This window comes from Nomascus leucogenys, chromosome 6 (assembly GCF_006542625.1).
Source record: "Nomascus leucogenys isolate Asia chromosome 6, Asia_NLE_v1, whole genome shotgun sequence".
NCBI classification, from domain to species: Eukaryota; Metazoa; Chordata; class Mammalia; order Primates; family Hylobatidae; genus Nomascus; species Nomascus leucogenys.
The window spans coordinates 102,834,001-102,851,777 of record NC_044386.1 but is presented as its reverse complement, the minus strand read 5'-3'; the positions used below and the strand labels follow the sequence as shown (position 1 = coordinate 102,851,777).

The 17,777-nt window shown below is 41.4% G+C and overlaps 1 protein-coding gene across 2 annotated transcripts in view; it reads right to left on the bottom strand.

Moving 5' to 3' along the window:
• HDGFL3 (HDGF like 3) overlaps nucleotides 1-13,525 on the bottom strand; it is a 93,597-nt gene extending 80,072 nt beyond the window's left edge. Inside the window, exon 1 of one of the 2 annotated variants that reach the window (XM_003268450.4) lies at nucleotides 12,818-13,525. In XM_003268450.4, coding sequence (XP_003268498.1) covers nucleotides 12,818-12,901 — 84 coding nt within the window. In that variant the 5' untranslated portion in view covers nucleotides 12,902-13,525. The remainder of the gene's footprint in view (nucleotides 1-12,817) is intronic. The other variant, XM_030814931.1, reaches the window with a different exon arrangement.
• Between the last annotated feature and the right edge of the window lie 4,252 nt (nucleotides 13,526-17,777).

Here is a 17,777-nt window from a genome sequence, read left to right as displayed (position 1 = left end):
CAATGTCATATAACAAAAAAAGCTGAAACCCAGTCTTTTTGTAATAAATTGCCAATTAAAAATGTCTCCATGTATTCTCTTTTCCATGTTCTTAGTCGGTTTTAGTTCATTCCTGTTCATTTAGTCTAATTGCAAAGATAGAAAAATCCTGTCATCATATTTCAGAAAAATATTGGGCAAAAAACTTGAGGACTGTATTTGTGACTAATTGTATAACAGGTTATTTTAAGTTTCTGTTACGTGGAAAGTGTAAAACATTCTAACAAAGGGTTTTTAATGTAGATTTTTTTTTGCACCCATGCTGTTGATTGCTAAATGTAATAGTCTGATCATGATGCTGAATAAATGTGTCTTCTTAAAAAAAGTAAAAGAAAAATATTGTCATCGAGATCTACATATATTGCACTTGTATTCCTCTATGTACATGTTTCTGTTCCTTAATCTATCTCAAGCTCTTTAATGGTAAAATCATGTCTTATTAATTTTTATAATGCTAAGTCTATCACAGTTACTAACCCAGAAGAGATACTCAATAAATACCTAATGAGATTATAATGGTAGAACATTAATGTTACCCAATTCACATAGCTCTACCTTCACATGGAAATAACTGACAATTTAAAAAGTAAAAGTTTCAATGACAGAAATTAAGAATGTTATATGCTTAAATGCTTAAAACCAGGTTCTTACAAAATTTGGCAAAGAATGAAAAAAGGAAAAAAATCTCCTAGGAATGGTTAAAAAAATTAAGTTACATATACTTACATCTTAAAACAAAACAGAAAAGTTTTGAGTCAAATGCTGGATAAAGATGTATTAGTGAAATACAAACAAAAATGAAAACAGATTACAAGACTAATATCCAACAAAGTACTATAACTCATGTGCTAGACAGTATGAAATAGCAGATCACTACATTTTGACTCCATCCTGAAGTTACAAGTTATACACATTTATGTGCCAAATAAAGCCCTGACATTTATTAAATAAATGGTCAAAAAAGGGGACAGATATGTAGAAATATAATAGATATGTTAGATTTATATACCTCTTCATTTTCGAGAGAGTAGTTGACAAAAAATAAACATTAAGAATTTAAAAAAATATATTAGTAAATATCAATATATTTATATTTGTCCATTACATTTATTGACTTATTAAGTCAATATACTTATTGACTCCTAAAGAAGCTTTCTTTTCAGGAATACAAAAACCATTTTTTAAAAGTTGATCACACATGAAAACTAAACGAATTAAAATAGTTAAAAAGGATACATAATCAGACTACAAGGTAACCATATTAAAAAACAACAAAGCATTACAATACAAACTCTTCAGCCAGTTATAATTCCTAAAATTCTCTCCTAAATATCTCTTGGGCCAACTCAGAAATGAAAATCACAAAACCTATTTTGAAAATGACTATAAAACACCAATTATTCAAATCTACATCATGAAGCCAAATATGACCTGAGGAAAATCAGCTTTAAAAGTTTTCATTTTCAAGAAGATTTCAAAGAAATTAAGTAAGACTTTATTTCATTAAGTTTGAAACAGAAGAAAAGAAAAATATACTTGGGGAAAGGTAGTGAAGATGAGATCAGAAGTTAATGATTTAGACAAAAAAAAAGAATTGATTAACAAAAAGGGGGAAACAAAAATCCAAGACGATTAGAGAGGGTTAGAGAGAGATGATTTTCATTTATAAGCAAAGGATAGGAAGGTGCAGTTCAAGCCTGTTGGCATCTGTTTTCTCTATGAAGTATGAAGGTAAAACAATTTGCTGAAAATGAGGGGAAAAGGCTGGAAGAGAACAGTAAATGTATCTACTAACATCTGAGGATGATGTACAAGGAACTGACCTAGGGCATGCCCACTCTTGTTAAGCTGCACTACTTTTGTCATTTGCTTTTACAATATAAAAATAAGGGACACATTTGTTCTAGGTTACCTGATCCTTTGTAGTTAAATAAATCTTTATCCCAGGAGCTTACTCAAAACGAAGAATGGAGACCATGATATTTCATAACTCTACCAAAGGCTTTGCCCTTCCCCTGACATCACACATAGCATAAGATAGGGTCAGTGCTGAGATGGAGAACAGCCAACTCGAGTTCTTGAACACCTGGCATATCGTAAAATTTAATCTAATCTTAATTCTTTTACTTCAAAATATTTCCGTTTATAATAGTATAGTGGGTCTGTTTCTAATAACATTTTACATATTTAATGTGAGTCAGTGAGCCAGATGTAAGACATAAAACTGTGCTTACAGTAACTTTTCAGAAATTTATCTTTTAAAAAATTGAAAAATGCCTTCCTATCATCAATACTAGGTTCTCTCTACTCAGACTGCTGTATCTCACAGTAGCAAGGTAATCTTTTTGATAGGACAAAATAATTAAAAAGGAAATATAAAATCATTAGAAACGTGTAATCGCAAAAACTTTACATCCACTTTAAAGGGTACCACAAACCTGCCCTATCTTCAAGTTTTTGAACTTCACAAAAGCTCATCATCTTCAGTCATAGATAGCTTGATACCTCCACAGTCTAGTCCCACAAACCAGGAAAACCCCACAGCCTCAATATCATCAGCCAGGGAACACTAGTTTGTCAAACACTGTATATAACTTGGTAGTCAGCAAATGTGTGGAACTTACTACCTTTAAGAAGTCAATTATAGGCCGGGCACGGTGGCTCACGCCTATAATTCCAGCACTTTGGGCGGCCAAGGCAGGTGGATCACCTGAGGTCAGGAGTTCGAGACCAGCCTGCTCAACATGGCAAAACCCCATCTCTACTAAACATCTAAAAAATTAGCCGGGCATGGTGGTGGGTGCCTGTAATCCCAGCTACTTGGGAGGCTGAGGCAGGAGAACCTGGGGGTGGGAGTGGGGAGGGGGTGATAGAACTTGCAGTGAACCAAGAACACACTACTGCACTCCAGCCTGGGGTGAGAGAGAGAGACTCCATCTCAAAAAAAAAAAAAAAAAAAAAAAAGAAGCCAATTAATTATATATGTAGTTGTTGATATATCTGCAGTTCAAAGATTAAAAGGAAGATGAGAATTAAAATCTATATAACTAACCTTTTGGGATCAGGGGAAATACTGGCCTGGATAGTTTGATGACCTAATACACTATTGCTTAAGCAATTTATGTTCGTGTGACCTTCATGTAAGACTGTGGCTACAGCAGAATAAAAAGCTCAGGACTGTTAACAAATTATCATCTCAAAAATCCAACTTCTGTTCTATATAAACGCATACAACTCAGAGACTACTTTCCCTTTGGCCTACTGACCAGACCAGTGTTTTTCAAACTGTAGGTAATGAAACTCATTTAGCAGGTTGCAACCTGACTTAACATAAAATGAAATATAAAAATATCAGAATGTATCACATACAGTAAGTACAACTTGAAAATTTTTTTGTTATAGGTGCATCTTAGTCCATTTTGGGTTGCTGTAACAGAATAACTGAGGCTGGGTAATTTATAAAGAAAACAGGCCGGGCGCGGTGGCTCACGCTTGTAATCCCAGCACTTTGGGAGGCCGAGGCGGTGGATCACGAGGTCAGGAGATTGAGACCACGGTGAAACCCCGTCTCTACTAAAAATACAAAAACATTAGCCGGGCGTGGTGGCGGGCGCCTGTAGTCCCAGCTACTCGGAGAGGCTGAGGCAGGAGAATGGCGTGAACCCGGGAGGCGGAGCTTGTAGTGAGCCGAGATTGCGCCACTGCACTCCAGCCTGGGAGACAGAGCGAGACTCCGTCTCAAAAAAAAAAAAAAAAAAAGAAAAAAGAAAACAGGCTTTATTTAGCTCATGGTTCTGCAGGCTGGAATGTATAAGCATGGTACCAGCATCTGCTCAGCTTCTGGTAAGGGCCACGTGCTAAGTCAAAACACGGCAAAGAAGGTCAAAGGGAAAGTGGACACACGAAAAGCAACCAAACAGGAGGAAGAAACTTGCTTTATAACTCACTCTTGCAAGAACTAATCTATTCCCAGAGAACGAATCTAGTCTCCAGAGAGGGAGAACTCACTACCACAGGACCAGCAACAGTACTCAAACACCTCTCACTAGACCCCACCTCCCAATACTGCCACACTGGGGATAAAATTTCAACATGAGTTTTGGAGGGGACAAACGGATCATATAAAAATCTCAGCAGTGTGTGTGTGCACGCATGTGCACATACTGGGATGGGAATTAATATTTATTTCTCACTGTACATTACAGTCAAAAAACCTGAAAGCCGTTAGACTGCAATCAATCAGCAACAACTCATTTCCAAAGTCTAAATTTTTTTTCAAAATTATTGACTTCATCATCATATAGTAGTCCAGTGAAGGAGATAAGAAAAATTATAACTTGTTTTAAATTAGTTGGTTTCATTTGGAACATCAAATAGTGGTCTAGAGGGAATTAATTTTCAATCCATTCAACATATGATAACTCTAAAAGGATTAACTGAATTTATAATACTACTCCCTTTGAACAAGCATTTCCTCCAAAATCAAACATGTTATTAATAATAAAGTACTACTTCAGTGTCAAAGGAAAAGGAAATAGAGATCTGAAGTTGAGTTTATTTTCTGACCTATCTGTCTACATCATAAAAAATCCTTAATCTTCTGTGAAACTCATTTTTATATGTGCTAACCACTACTGAAACTATCACTTAAAACCACTCTCATCTCGTATTTTGCAATAGAAACTGAGAAGTTATTACTATGTGATCAGAAATTTTTCAGTCCCCATACAGGCAACCTGGCAGCTACCACTGACTCCCCTACACTGACACCTCTACTTCTGGGTAGCCGTATAGACTCTATATTCAGACTTAGAGAATCTACTCAGAATATGAGTTTCAATGATCAAATGAGAAGAGTAGTTTATTCTTAGACCCTTTTTGTATGTTAATGTGGTCCAGTTTATCTTGCCCCCAAATCCTGAAGCTCTGTGGAACTTCTAGAAATGGCCTCTCACAGGCCGGGTACAGGAGCTCACACCTGTAATCCCAGCACTTTGGGAGGCCGAGGAGGGTGGATCACGAGGTCAGGAGTTCAAGATCAGCCTGGCCTAGATGGTAAAACGCAGTCTCCACTAAAAATACAAAAAAAATAGCTGGGTGTGGTGGTGGGCACCTGTAATCTCAGCTACTCGGGGAGACTGAGGCAGAGAATTGCTTAAACTCAGGAGGCAGAGGATGCAGTGAGCCGAGATCGCCCCATTGCACTCCAGCCTGGGTGACAGAGCGAAACTCCATCTCAAAAAAAAAAAAAAAAAAAAAAAAAGGCCAGGCGTGGTGGCTTACGCCTGTAATCCCAGCACTTTGGGAGGCCGAGGCGGGCAGATCACGAGGTCAGGAGAATGAGACCATCCTGGCTAACACAGTGAAACCCCGTCTCTACTAAAAAAATACAAAAAAATTAGCCCGGCGTGGTGGCAGGCACCTGTAGTCCTAGCTACTCGGGAGGCTGAGGCAGGAACCTGGGAGGCAGAGCTTGCAGTGAGCGGAGATCAAAAAAAAAATAAATAAATAAATAAAAATAAAAAAATAAATGGCCTATCACACTCAGGAATCTAAAGGATGGGTAACAACAGGAAGTCCCCAAATTCCCAGCGTCTAGAGCCAACGCACTATTATAAAGCCACACAGCAGTTGCTGAAAAACATACCTTCCAAGCCACAGAGGCATTTACTGAGACTTTACTACCTTCCCTGCATTGTATAAATAAGAAACTTTGTGTTTCCTGGGAGATATTTAGTAACTTAATTGGAACTTAATTAGCAAACAGTTCTTTCATATTCATTTTAACATTTGATCCTTAGGAAGAAGGGAAAGAGTAAGAATTATCATCCATCCTATTTTACAAAGAGGTTCACAATAAAAAAGATGCCCAGCCTAACAAACCAAGATAGTGGTGGAATGAAGTACTTGTCTTTTAACTCCTGGTCTGATTCTCTTTCTCTTCATTGCAGGGCTTCCTCAGAAATCTGGAGGATGTCATTCTGAAGGCTTGTGCTCACCAATCATTAGATTACTTTATTCTTTTTTTTTTTCCACTTCTGTGTGGCTCTCTGTGACCACACAGATGGTTATTTACCAGACTAACTGTGGTAAATTCTTATCTAGGTAAAAAGAAGACAGAAAAAAATAATTTACAACCTCTATCCTCTATTTTAATGAGGGTATTTTTATGCAGGAGAAATTAGTATTTGTAACATGAAGGTCAATCCATTCCCCCTTTTACATAGTTGTCAATAAATACACTATATGAGCAAATTGTTTTACGTACTAGGACCACTATTGACCTTTAAAGATCCTTCACAGTCAGTACTTCTACTCTACCTATAGTGAATGACTAGTTTTTTTTTTTTAAAGTTCTAATGCGTTGCAAACAGATACGTTTATAAAATAAAAATAAATTATGAGAAAAATAAAAAGACATACAAAATGTAAGCCTCAATTATTAGATTCACAAAGCTACTCCATCAAACAGCTCTAAAAATTTCTAAACTCTTATTTCAATTTCTGTACCTATTTTGTCACTGACAACATTCACAGGACATGCTTTCAGTAGCACTGCAAGTGATTAGGACACCTTTTTGTAGTGGATGAATAACTACATCAGTGGGTTGGATTCTGATCTAACATCTGAGACTTTTGAAATAGAAAACTTTCTCCAATAAATAAATATATTTGGGCTAGTCTCCTACTATATTTATTATACTTACAAGCCTATAATGCTTTTCTAATGCAAACAGGCTTTTCAATGAAGTTGTACCTAATTTTAAACCATCAGTCATTTCCCAAAAGAATCAAATACAATCTCTAATAATAGAAACCTGACTTCAGAGAATTAATATTATTTTCCAAATCATGAAGGAACAGTAGTCATTAGAGAATTCCAAAGGGCATGTGCCAGGAACAGAGACTCATCTGGTTGAAACGGGAGCATTGGAAAATGTACATATTGGTATCAAAAGTTTAAAGTTCCTATTAGCTCCCAGATTAAGTAGGAGAAAATGAGACAATTTGCCAAATCCTTGGCAAAGTGAAAGTAGTCCCTGGGAAAAAGGCTGAGTGAGCTTGCGCCAGGACTGAACCACTGATGTACTTCTTAGGCCAAAGTAATGAAGATTATAAACACCTTACTTTATGTTGAAATTAAGAAGAACTTAAGTCCCAAATGATTCTCTGAAAATAATGTGGCCTGGTCTCCAGAAATAAATTTATCACCTTCCAGTAGATCACTGTCAAATGCAAAAAACCTGAAAGTGCTATGGATCAGAAAAGGAAGATTCCCAACAAATATTTATATTAATAAAGGGTATGGAAACGCTTCATAATCATGTTTTAGAATTGCTGCAAATTTAATCTATTGCTAGAGATATGAAAAAACTATACCCCTGTGCCTTACATAGAGTAGGTGCTCAACAAAAGTTCAGTAAGAGTTCAGCTCTTGAAGCTGTATAAATAGGAAGGTCAAATGCTTCACTCTTATGTTTTACAAAGTGAGGTTGAAGAAAGCTAGATCAAAAACATGATAAGCAGTGATTTAATATTAAACAAAGAGAAAGACACTGATGCAGGTAAACAAACCAGACAGGCTGAAACCAGAACTCAAAGAAAGTCTAAAGAGAATGCTCTAAAGTAGAAAATGAAGTTTCTATAATAAGTCAAAAGGGAATAGGAAGATGCAGCTTGGTAGGAGTGAGGACTCGAAGGAAAAGAAAAAACTCACTGAAAGCTAAAAATAGTGAAATTTAATCCATGTAGAAGTATTAGTTCTCCTTTCCCCCTAACTCATATAAAATGTGTTTTTTTAAATTGAGGTATAACTTTCATACAGTATAATGCACAAATCTTAAATGTACAGCTTAATACATTTTTACATACATACACGTCCATGTAACACCATCCAGATCAAGAAAGGGAACATTTCCAGTGTCTTCTCCTATTCAATAACTCCTTTCTACCCACTGCAAACCAGTGACCACTGTATCAGTAATTTATTCCTTTTTATTGTCAAATAGTACTCCACTACGTGAATATACTACAAATTTGTTTACTCATTCTCCTGTTGATGGACATTTGGGTTGTTTCCTGTTCTATCATGAGGAAAGTTGTTATGTATGAGCATTCTTGTACAGTATTTTGGTGAATATAAACACTCATTTATCTTGGGTATATGCCTAGAAGAGACTGCCAGGTCACAAGGTAAGCATATGTAGATTAAGTCAGTTTTCTAAAGTAGCTGTATTAATAAACTCTACTAGCAATGTTTATAATTCTCATATAAAGTTTTTAAATGTAAAAAAGCCCCTTAGTTAAAGCACAAGAATTTTGAGGCTTTTTGTTTATATTGTTTTCTGACCTTTTAGAGTAGGGGGTAACATAAGCAGAGTGCTCACATCTCAGGGGAAGGTTTGGGCGGGGTATGGGAAGAAAACAGAATTTCTATTTCAGTTTCTTACTCTTTTAGCTAAAAAGTAAATTTTACTAATATTTTATATGCAAGTTGACACTATTAATAGTATTCTTATTCAGATGGTTATGTTTATTCACATTGGGTATAGTGTGATTTACTGCCATTTGGTGTGTGCCCAGTTGAGCAGCATTATGGAATATCTACTTCTAACTGAACTAGCTCTCACCAAATGAACAGGTGGCCAAAAAAAGAGAAAGATTCCTACACAAAAATAATATTAGTAATGTAGATGCAAGCAAACGACAAGGTAAAGGTCTAAGCTGACATTTCTATTCTAGAAAATCTCTGGCCGGGCACGGTGGCTCACGCTTGTAATCCCAGCACTTTGGGAGGCCGAGGCGGGCGGATCACGAGATCAGGAGATCGAGACCACGGTGAAACCCCGTCTCTACTAAAAATACAAAAAAATTAGCCGGGCGTGGTGGCGGGCCCCTGTAGTCCCAGCTACTCGGAGAGGCTGAGGCAGGAGAATGGCGTGAACCTGGGAGGCGGAGCTTGCAGTGAACCGAGATTGCGCCACTGCACTCCAGCCTGGGCGACAGAGCGAGACTCCGTCTCAAAAAAAAAAAAAAAAAAAGAGAATCTCTTCGTAAGTTAAGAACAATGACCATCCATCTAGTCAAATCTCACAAGAAGCAGGCAGAAAATATTCCAAAAATTAAGACTTTAAAAAATATGAACTTAACCTATAAGTAATAATAAGTATTATTAGTTAACGATATTGCACAATGAAAATTTTAAAACATATTGTTTTCATCATGTCATCCCTTTTAGTTTTTGTTTAGTTTATGCTGTACATAGTAGTAACAGGAAGTACATGTATGTATAAAGAAAATTTACATATATTAGGGATGTATGCTCAAATTATTTTACCAACAGGGTACACAAACAAAAGCGTTCAGAGACTCTTGTTTTAGCCTCAGTACTTTTTAGCATTAAGCTAGCTAATCCATAACATAGATGAACTTCTAATTTTTAAAGCCACACAAAATTAGGCATACTAGATAAGAAACAGCCAGCTGCTATTTAATGTTAGAATAATACATCTGAACAGTGGGGGAGAAGGAAGGAGGAGGACAGGAATCTACTAGAAAGAGGCATGAGTACTTTCGTAGGCACTGTTCTATACCTTGGTAGGTATTATGCCAATGTATTTATGTATTTATATTACATTTGATATGTATCACATATACTTATATATATCAGACATATATCATATAGAGAGGTATATTTATATTATATCAATGTATACATTTGTCAAACTCACCGAATGGTACAGTTAAAGTAAGTACATTCCATTCTACGTAAATTTTACCTCAAAAGAGAAAAGGATCCATTCAAAGTATTAACCACTAGGTTAATGGCATGCATGTGTCTAGGCGTAAATTATGGTGATGTGTGCAACCTACCTTGAAATGCATTAAAATAAGAGGAACTATTACGTAGATAGAGGGATGGATATACGAACAGATGCATGAAAGAGCAAGTAGAATGAAATTTAATTGTAGAATCTAGGTGTAGATAAATGGGTCTTCACAGTACAATTTTTAAAACTTATCTATATATTCGAAATTTTTCAGGATAAAATACTGGAAAAAATAAATCTGAGTTGAAAGTTGACAATAATTTAAAATAGTGTAGTGATACAAGGGAAAGTTAGAAATTCAAAAAGGAAAAAGGTAGGAACATACAAGTACCATCACTTGGTGCTTTTAGATACTCTGTATTTGTGAGGTGAGAATTATCTTTATTTTACAGACGAGTAAACCGAAACTCAGCTTACAGAACATGGACAAGGTCACAGTGTGAAGCCCAGCCAAGAGCTGAATCCAACCTGTAGGAATGCCGAATCCTCTTGACCTACATTCCTCACAAAGGGCTGCCCTAGGACCAAACATCTTCCCTAGAGCAAGGAAGTTGCTTCTCCATTCCTGCATGAACCAGCTCTAACACAAAGTGCGTTCCTACAACATGAACTCTGAAATCTGTTTCCTCCTGGTTTTCCTCTTAAGTTTGAGTCCTTGGCGCCCCACAGTATCTAATCCCCACATGACTGGCCTTCGTATCAAGTGATAATATTTGAAATTTCAATAAGCAAGACTTTTTTTTCCCCAGTTAGTATTTTATAACATTATCATCTACACAGCTATAACTAGGTGTAAAATGGGAATAATGCCTCATATAATTGGGATGAAAAAAATGAAAACATATGTGAAGTATATGCACTGTAAAAAAGGGGACCCAAATCTTTTTCTAACCTTTACCTTTGGAAATTGCAGCATGCCACTCACGAGAAAATAATATTTCTTTTTTTTGAGTCTTAGGTTGTTTCTTGAGGAGCTCGTTACATGTGAATAGATACAGATTTTTCTTTCTTGTACCTATTTTATCTAAAAACCTAATTGTTTCCTCATTTTATTTTCCATTTTGCCTTGATTTGGAATTATCACTTCCAGGAATTTTATGTACAATTAGATATACAACTAAGACCACTTCTGTAGGATTTTTCTGTTTCACAAATTACTACAGGTGGCCAACCTGTGCAGGCAACATATTAATGAAATTTTAAGTCTATTTTCTTTTTCACTATCAGAAGATATTTTTCAAAGGGAAGATTTTAAAAAGCCATTATGTTACCAGGAAATGACCAACTGGTAATAGTAACCTTTAATTGGCTTTGACTTTGTTTATACACATATGCCCTAAAGCTATACATTTCTTACTTGGCAAACAGATTCTGGGATTTTCTGAAGTCACAAATATATTCAGGGACTCCTAAAGTCACAAATGTTGCCTCTCTAAGCAATACTGTATTACAGCATAAAAAATAACCAGTTATTCTACCTTAAAAAACTTTGCCTTATCTTAAGGACAACCTACAGTTCAGATGCGAAGCTATTTTCAGTCTACTGGAACCTGAATAAGACTGTTTTTTCCTCTTGATATCTGAGGTTGTTAGTGTTGGAAAGGATCCTAGAGACGATTTTATAGTTGCAGAAATGGATATGCAGACAGTTGAAATGATTAGTCCATAACAGAGCCTGAACCAGACACCAGGTCCCCCAATTCCTGGCCTAGTGTTCTTTCCATTTGACAACCGTGCCAAACCAAATATTTAAAAAGTGATTATGTCCATCCATTACTTCAACTTCACTAAATTTCAGTCTGGCCACTCGTGATGTCACTTCCTTTTGTGAATGGGTGTATTTTTTTTTTCTTGGTCTTGCTATCTTCACTTGACTACAATACAACATTTTAGAGCTCACATTATATTTATGCCAATTTTCTCCATGCCTGTTTCCGTTCCTAAAAGATACCAATATAATCTCTAGAATGCCTTGACCCTCCTTTTCACAAGATTTCTTATTTCAAGCAATCAACTGCCAACCATACAAAAATAAAAATAAAAGGGATTTCTTCTAAAATACAAAGCATACATGGCAGTGTTGTGTGTCTTCCTCAAAGGGCTTAATAAAAATTGTGAATGCTATGTATTACATGCAGATGCTTTCTAGAAAAAGAGCCCAACGACAACCTTGTTATATAGGAAGAGAGAGCTATTGTGGACTGTGGCAGGAGGCCAAAAATAAGGTTTGAGATTCTACCTAAAACAAATATGGAGGTGGAAAGGCACAAGAAGCTTGTTGGACCCACCAGTCAGAGCTAGGCTGCAAGCTCTCGGCTATCAGAGGTCGGTTTAAAAGAACGATCGGCACCAGAGAGGCACGTACCCCGGGACAATGATAGGGCAGGCGGGGCACCGGGAATCGCGCTCAGGGAAAACTCAACAAGTCTGGAAGGCAAAGGGATGGATGAATGACTGCCAAGAGGCTCCCGCTGGCCTCTGGATGACCACTACCACTTTCCAGGATTTACTGCCCGCCGGCACTCGCCGGCTCGCGGACAGCCGTTCACCCCGCTGCCGTACCTGCCCAGACGTTCGCCCGGGACCCAAGGTATCCACCAACGACCCTGCCCGGAGCCGAAGCCTCCATCGCAGGCCCGCTGCCCGGCGGCGTGGCTTCCCGGTCGGCACCGGCTTTCCAAGAGGAAGGCAGCGTCGGGCCTGCGGGGGCCGGACCCGCCTTCGAAAGTGGGCGGAAGGATGGCCGCCCTGGCGGAGTGCGGGCGCGGCCGGGAGCCCTTGCCTCAGCCCCGGCCCCGTCTTCTCCGTGCCGCGCCGCCCTCAGCCCTCACCACCGCCGGCCGCGAGCTGCGGGCTCGGGGCTGAGGCGATGGGGAAAGGGGGCGGGCGCGCCATCATGAACGGGAAAATGGTGGGCGGGCGGGCCCGCGCGCGGCCGCGGTACTCACCCGGGCCGGCCAGTGCGGGTAGCCCTTCATCTTGGCGAAGACCAGGTCGCCCGCTTTGTACTCGCGGGGCCGCGGACGCGCCATCCCAGCCGCTCCCCTTCCTGGTAGTCCTTGGTCGCCGCGAAGATGCCGGGAGGCCGCCCCCCCGCGGGCCAACGGACTGCGCCGCGCTCCCCGCGGGCCTGGAGCCGGGCGGACTAGCGGCCGCTCCGACGAGGGGAAGCGGCCAGGCGGCGGCTGAGGCAAGGGGTGGGCGGGGGGCGCAGCAGGCCCGGCAAATCACGGCCCGGCAGCGGGGGAGGGGAGCCCCCGGCCGTTAGGCGCTAGCCCGCGTCCGGCCGCGCCAAGGTCCCCGCCGCCGCTGCCGCCGCCGCCGCCGCCGCGCGCGCTGCTTACCAGCGCCGCGTCGCCTGCCTCATGCCGCCGCCGCCGCCGGCCTCCCTCCCGGGCTCCCGGGCGCGGCGCGAGCGCCGGGCCTGGCGTCTGCTCCGAATTCCTTCTCGGGCAGCGACCGCAAACACGATCTTATTATTGTTCTCGCGCGCGCTCAGCATCCCCCCCCCTCCCGCCCCGCTTCCCGCTCCCCGCTCCCCGCTCCCCTCCCCTTCCCTCCCGCGCCGGCCGGTTAATTCCTAGGTACACGGCCGGCTTTCGCGGAGAAACCGAGCGCGCCAGCCCGGCTGCTCGGCTGGCGGGCGGGCGGTGGGCGCGTCCTCCCCCAGCACCGAAGCCCGCGCCGGGCGGGCGGGAGCGCCTACTCCAGAGGACGCCCGCCGCCTGTTCTCTTTTGTTCTTGGCCCGGAGCTGCCTGCCGCAGCCCAGCCAATCAACACCCGGCCGCCCCCTTCCCCTCCCGTCCGCCCCACTCTGGGGGTTCTCCCCACTCGCGCCCCCCGGTCCCACGCCCACCTCCCGCTGACTCGACCCCCGCCTGGCTACCCCCAGCCAGCCACTTCCGCGGGTGCACTCTGGTGAGTGGGGGACAAAGGCGCTCCAGGCCCGGGGGACGGCGGCGCGAGGGGACCCTCTGCTGGGCACCAAGCTGCCGGAAAGAGCACCGGTCCGGAGTCAGCGACCTTATTGGATTCTTGCCCCAGGTCTGCCCTTAACAATGCCGTGTGACCCACCTAGGGCAAGCTATTTAATCGGAGTCATGGGAGGTTTTCTCATTTGCTGAATGGCACAGACGGGATTCGAACCTAGATCCACATGAGTCCAAAGTCCATAAGCGGTTATGTTTCTCTCTGTGTGCGTTTCATAGGCCTGCAGTGTTTGTGAAAAGGACTTGCTCTGGCCGGTCACTTGTTTCCAATCCTGGCCACCTTTTGGACAACGTTTTTGAAATTAGCATCCCTTTCTGGAGATTTATGTGCGTATAGTTCATTAGCTCTAGAACAACACGTTCATTTACCACTATTTTACTCTAAATTCCCTAGCTGGCTGCTTTCAAAGACATTTTGAGGGTGAGAATCTTCCTAACACTCCCTTTTGTGAGGAGTAAGTAGAATAAATAATTCAAGGAGTCGTTTGGAGTTTGTCCAATGAATGAATGCTGCTTCTTTAATCATGCTGTAGCCCACCTCCTTTAAGGGGTCAGCTGGCATAGCTCCTAAATGCTGCTTTCTGTGGCCCTCACCTTGTCACAAGACAGTTCTCATTTGTGTCTGTCCTCTCTCCCTTTTACAGAAGCTAAGTTTTCCCCACCATCCGCCCCCCCTCGCTGGCCCTGTAGAATGGTGTGTGTGTGTGTTTTAACCCCTGCTCTTGTTCTGTGGTGCTGGGCTTCCTATGATGGGGCTTTAAAGTCTCTAGATTTCCTGTGGATTGTTTACTTTGTTAGTAGTGCTTTTACATTACTTTACTAATGCATTTCCTTAACACTTGCATCTCATGATTTTCTTTTCTTTCTTTTTTTTTTTTTTTTTTTGGTATTGACCTGTACTCACCTGTCCTACAGGTTCATTTTTTTTTTCCTCTTTTCTCACCGTGGAAGATGAGTCTAGGTCCTCTTTGCCTCAGTTGTAATAATCTGCTAACATCTCTCTCTCCTAGAACCTACCGTATGCAGCTGCCATGATGTCACACATTGCTCATGAAGCTGTGGAATGATTTCTGTATCCTCATATGTCAAACTCAGATCCCTCTGACTAGCTGTCAAAGCCCTAGCTGTTGCCTGCTTGCCCCTGCAGTCCAGCCTCCCTGTGGGCAGGGGGTGGATATAGGGAAGAGGAGAGAAATGAGAGGGGAAAGGTTGTCAGTTGGAAGCCAACCAGGGGAGGGCAGTAAGCAACGGAGGGACGCGATCACAGTTCAGGTTTAGACATTACTTTGGTGGCCAGCATGGGACTAGACTTGAGGGTGAGAGGCTAGGGGCAGGACCTGCATTGATATTCTCTCCCCAGGAGAGATAAGACAAGGGCTGAGATACAGCTTGCTGATTCTTCGGGTGGTAGGTGGGTAGGAAGGAGGAAGAGTAGAAACTGATTCCCTGGTTTCTGGTTGGAGCAACAGGATGATTAGTTTTGACACTCACCAAGGTGCAGAAATCCATGAAGAATGGGCAGGTTTGGAGATGAGATCTTGAGTGGTTTGGGACGTCTTGAGATTTCCATGGGCCATCCAGAGAGATAGTTAGTGGGCAGCTGAATACACAGCTTAGAGAAAGTGGTCAAGACAGAATGTAGACTTTTGAGTGATATCAGTATGTAAGTGGTCACTGAAACCATAATGGAGGATGCCCAGGAAACTGTAGAATGAGAAAAGCAGTGCCCAAGTTTGGAGCCAGGTAACACCAACATCTAAGGTTCAGGTAGAAGAAGAATGTAGTGTCATAGGAACCAAGGAGTAAAATATTTTCCAGAAGGAAGGAAATGTCTGGGTAGATGCCACAAGGAGGTCAAGTGAGATATGGAAGGAGATAAGTCTGTTGAACCTGGTGATTGAGCAGTCACTGATGAAACAGTTGGGAACTGTTTCACTGAATGGTATTGGGAAGACACCAGAGTGGTGGATTGAGATGTGAGTAAGAGGTGAAAATGTGGAGGCAGTATAGACAACTCATTGCTCATTGCCAGCAGTGGAGAAGGAGTAGCAAGAAAGGATGAAGGAGCCAGGCATGGTGGAGTGCGCTTGTAGGATTGCTTGAGCCTGGGAGTTCGAAGCTGCTGTGAGCTGTGATCACACCACTGCACTCCACCCTGGACAACAGACCTCATCTCTTAAAAAAACATGAAGGGGGAGTTATTCTGTTGTGATTTCTGGCTGTTTTTTAAAGCTAGGAGAAATTTTAGTTTGTAGTGAGGAGAAGTAGCCAGTAGAGTGCATAATTGATGGAGTTTGGTAATTTTGAGAAGGTGAAAATTTCTCCCAATCTAGGCTTTGGTTTCAAGTTTGCTCAGCACACATCATTTGCCTGACTCTCAGTCTCTCATCTAACCAAGTCAGACTTAATAATATACCCACATGGGCTCCCTCTGACTGGTCATCAGGAATCTCCTAATGCCCTTGGCTAAGAGCCCATCTGTCTCTGCAGCCGGGATGGATGCAGACCACCTTGTCAACACATTGTGACTGGGGATGAAGCATTGCCCTGTGGCTTTGACTGCAGACAGAGCTTTCAGACTGGTTCTTCCACTTTATGCAAAGGACTAAGCTGTGGCTATTCCAGAACAATGCTCTACTCAAATATTTAACAGATAATATGTAACTCTTTAGAGATATAATTAGGACCATTAAAAGAGTCTGATGTATTTTATTTTAGTCAGTGTGGCCCCAGGAGCTGCTCTATTTGCTATATCAAAATAGCATACATTAATTTTACTTCTGAAACACAGAAGGAAATCCATTCACAAATGGTGATAATATCAACTTTCTTTGATCACTTTTTATGTCAGCATCCTCAAATCCCTGTGGGCTAGTACTTCTCCTTGCCTTTGGCTTCTTGATCTATTTTTGCCATCCTCTTCTCAATCATACACATATATATATGTTGTTGACGTGATCCTGTTATCACTTTCTCCTTTCATATCTTCACTTAGCTTCCTAGTAAAACTCTAACAGTTCCTTCAAATCTTGCCCCCAAATTCACCCATTCCATAATGCTTCAATTGCCTAAAATCTATTCCTTTGTCCAAGTTATATATGAGGTGATATATATAAGATACTTAGGACAGTACCTGGCACATAGTAAATTCTTATTAAATGTTAGTTGATATTGTTATCTTTGGTGTTGTTTACATGGTGTGAAAAGAACTGTGGAAAGGGATTCAGGAAAATTTGGTGTTACACACACACACACACACACACACACACACACACTCATCATGTTAGAAGAGAGCTCCCTGGGCCTTGCATCAGAGTCTATTTCCATTACTTTTGCCACTAGAGGTATCTCTTGAATGTCTTTCAACCCAATCCCAGGGGACTGGTCTCATGTTCCTTGAAAGAGAAAGGTCTGTAAGATATTGACACCCTCTTGAGAGTCAAATAAAAGAAGTGTAATATACTACTTGTAGTGAGAGAGACAACTCCCATGTTGGTGTGAGCATCAGGGGCAGTTCTAAGTTGGTAAAATGCACCGTAGAGTCAACATGGGCCATGAGGGGAGAGGGCCAGGGTTAAATGTTGGGGTCAGCCAGAATTGCCTGAGTAGAGATGGGTAACAGCAGCAACTGCACTTAGGCCACCAAGTAGAGATACAGATAGCACCTCAGTCATAACCCCAGAAATGTTAATGGTCTTGGAAGGCACTGCTTGAGCTACCTGGGACTTTATTTGGGGATGGAAAAAGGGATCGCTTTAGGTCCTAGGAATTCTCATGAGACTGTGTGCCTAAGGACTATTTCAGTTGAGGTTGTTTTCATTCTCACCCCTTCACTGTTGTGTCACAGGCTGAGGAGCAAACTGGGTAATTTTACTGAATTACTAGCTAATTGGAGAGAGGGGGTTCAAGATATAGAAG